Raw genomic sequence first — 3,430 nt, forward strand, 5'->3', positions numbered from 1 at the left:
GACGCACGTTACAGCCCAATTAATGACGCACGTTAGTGCCCAATATGCGACGCACGTTACAGCCCAATTAATGACGCACGTTAGTGCCCGATATGCGACGCACGTTACAGCCCAATTAATGACGCACGTTAGTGCCAATATGCGACGCACGTTACAGCCCAATTAATGGCGCACGTTAGTGCCCAATATATGACGCACGTTACAGCCCAATTAATGACGCACGTTAGTGCCCAATATATGACGCACGTTACAGCCCAATTAATGACGCACGTTAGTGCCAATATATGACGCACGTTACAGCCCAATTAATGACGCACGTTAGTGCCCAATATGCGACGCACGTTACAGCCCAATTAATGACGCACGTTAGTGCCCAATATGCGACGCACGTTACAGCCCAATTAATGACGTACATTAGTGACAAATTGACGTCGTACGTTACAGCCCAATTAATGACGCACGTTAGTGCCCAATATATGACGCACGTTACAGCCCAATTAATGACGCACGTTACAGCCCAATTAACGTACATTAGTGACAAATTGACGTCGTACGTTACAGCCCAATTAATGGCGCACGTTACAGCCCAATTAATGGCGCACGTTACAGCCCAATTAATGGCGCACGTTACTGCTCGAAGGAATGTTGGAAGGCATTCACCGGGACGAAGGAAGGAATGTACCAGAAGAAGGAGGAAATGCACCGGGCACCGGAAAATATAAAGAATGCACTGGAAGAAAGAAGTAATGCACCGGAACAAGGAAGGAACGCTCCGGAAGAAGGAAGGAATGCACCGAAAGATGGAAAGAATGCACCGGAAGATGGAAGGAATGCACCGTAAGAAGGAAGGAATGCATTGGAATAAGGAAGGAAAGCATCGGAAGAAGGAAGGAATGAACCTGAAGAAGGAAGTAATGTTTCGCAAGATAGGAATGCACCGGAAGAAGGAAGGAATTCATCGAAAAAAGAAGGATTTCAAAGAGTAGTTGATTTATAGGTTTTGAGTAGTGGACTTTTGGACTCAAGCAGCAGTGTGCATAGGAGTTAGGCGTCGGTTAGGCGTTGTTTAGCAGATCTAGTGATGAATTCAGGACTTATCTTTTCGGGTTCAAGGACCACTTACAGTTGCCGTACAGTGGCCGCGTACAACTGCAGGCACCCCCGTGCAATACTGATGCTCCACATTAGACGCTAATTAGCATTAGGTAATATGTGCTATTAGCAGCTAAATTGAAGTAACCCAAAACTCCAATAACATAACATATATAATCTAATGTATGAAAATTGAAGATAATATGTATGAAAATAAATGAAAGATTCGTTCGAGCCCACATCCTAAATTTTACATAGAAACCAGAACTCCCATTGAACTATTTTTACAAACTAAGAATAAACTATTCTGCGTCTTCTAAATTAGATCCCTTTTTGCCAAATGCAAAATTAAATGCCAATATTTGATCCACTCCTTTCCTTTCTTTATTCCAATTCTTTCTCCCCAGTTCTCCAATCATTTCCTATTCTTCCTAAGAAAACATTTTCATGTGCAATAACTGGACACGTCAACTATCGTGCATGTATACGCGCCCCAACAGCTCCTACATATTCGCGGCTCCATGTAGGCTTGCACCACACAATCCTTGCCTTATATTAATAAAGTTATCTGTTTAAATCCTACTTTATATCAATAAAGTTATCTGTATTATATCCTACTTAATATAAAGAAAGTTATCTGTATTAAATCCTACTTAATAATAATAAAATAATCTGTATTAAATCCTACTTAATATAAATAATGATATCTGTATTAAATCCTACTCAATGAGTCTGCTCGTGGCGCGTTAAGTATCCGGCTGAATGACGGCATGGATAATTGACTGAATATACACGTAAGTAATACGTCAATATCTATGTGAATATGCGTAGGTATGATATGAATATACCGTTGCCGTTTTTCTGAGGTGTCAGAACTTGACACTGATGTGCTAGGGCGAGGGAATGTCGCAAGTTTCCTTAACTTTCACGATCACACATGATTTACACACCAGGCAAATATTCCTACCATGTCAGCGCACATGAAACACGTTTGTTCACAGTTCCTCGTCATCGCCCTCGAGTTTTATTATCAACCATTCACGCTACTCTTTGTCCAGGACGACGAGCAATGACGACAAAGAGTACGACGAACAAACAGAACAATGCCACAATTCTTCTGCTTACTCTATAACAACATCATCCCGCGCCGCGCAGACCGCCGAGAACAACATCAACCTGACTGATATCCACCACCGATTTATGCCACTGAGCAGCGGTCGAATAATGCAACTCTTTTGTCATATTCGTTTAGTGAAACGCTCCTTAAGTCACGCCAGCCCTGATAGTGAAGACCTGTTCCAAAATATACAAAGACATTTTCCATAATCTACCGACACCTTTTCCAAAATCTAATTCTGCACATATTAATCTTGACCCTCCAAGTCTCTTCTTAGTGGGACAGCTCGGTGCAGGCGGTGGCCATTTTTGACACGCCCTTTTTGCCACCTCCCAAATGAGCCTTCCCCCCCTAGCCGACGTGGGCTGACATAACCAACAACATTCAAACGTTCAACTCTCAAATGATTACCACGCGTGACAACCACTCATAAAAACCCACATGACAACTAAATATGACAACAGTACTTGTCAGTCGCACCTATTTATCATGTATCTTCACTAGGCGGCAACCAGGGCGGATATGCCGTGTACCAGTACGGCTACCATGACGGCTACGGCGGCAACCACTACAACGACCTCCACCATTACCACCATGGGGGTGGCTACGGGAGCGGCTACCACAGACGACGGTCCATTCGGGCGGCCGAGGACCCTCCCCTTGTGAACCCCACCGTCGAGGATGAGAGGTTTGGAACCATGTTATAGTTTATTATTTCGTAATTGTTTGAGTTAATGGCGAGTAAAGGTCACTGCTCTGCTAACGTGCCGTCACCCGTCTGCTTTTGGCGAGGGACAAGCGCATAGCGTCGCCCATCTTTCTGATGGGAGACGCTTCCCTCCGAGAGCAAACCAGTAACTTAATAACAAAAATACTTTAAGCAACGCCAGAAATATTGTGTGTATTTATTAGAGATCACTTGTTAACATCCCAGCGGCGTCGGGCTCTAAAAGACTGCCTCATTGCGAGTTGTGAAGACTAATAGTCCGATTTCGCATAGTAACGAATTAAATTTTATTACAGATGCAATCAGCAAATTGCTTATTAAGATAGTTGACGGCGTAATAACAGGTAAGTAGCACACGTGTGGTGACCATGGCCGTAATACTGTAATAAATATAAATTCTAAAAACATAAAAATAAAGCACGACTGTTCAATGTTTGCTAACTGATATTCGATTTCCAGAGACAATAGTTGCGAGTTTCACATTTCTTAGAAAA

At 43.0% G+C, this 3,430-nt stretch overlaps 1 protein-coding gene across 1 annotated transcript in view; it reads left to right on the plus strand.

Annotated features, from left to right (window-relative positions):
* LOC108682865 overlaps window positions 1-2,897 on the plus strand; it is a gene marked incomplete at its 3' end in the record, with an annotated part of 12,570 nt that extends 9,673 nt beyond the window's left edge. The window contains 1 exon segment of the mRNA XM_018172111.1: window positions 2,714-2,897. Coding sequence (XP_018027600.1) covers window positions 2,714-2,897 — 184 coding nt within the window.
* Between the last annotated feature and the right edge of the window lie 533 nt (window positions 2,898-3,430).

This window comes from Hyalella azteca, unplaced genomic scaffold (assembly GCF_000764305.2).
Source record: "Hyalella azteca isolate HAZT.00-mixed unplaced genomic scaffold, Hazt_2.0.2 contig6269, whole genome shotgun sequence".
Lineage (NCBI taxonomy): Eukaryota > Metazoa > Arthropoda > Malacostraca > Amphipoda > Hyalellidae > Hyalella > Hyalella azteca.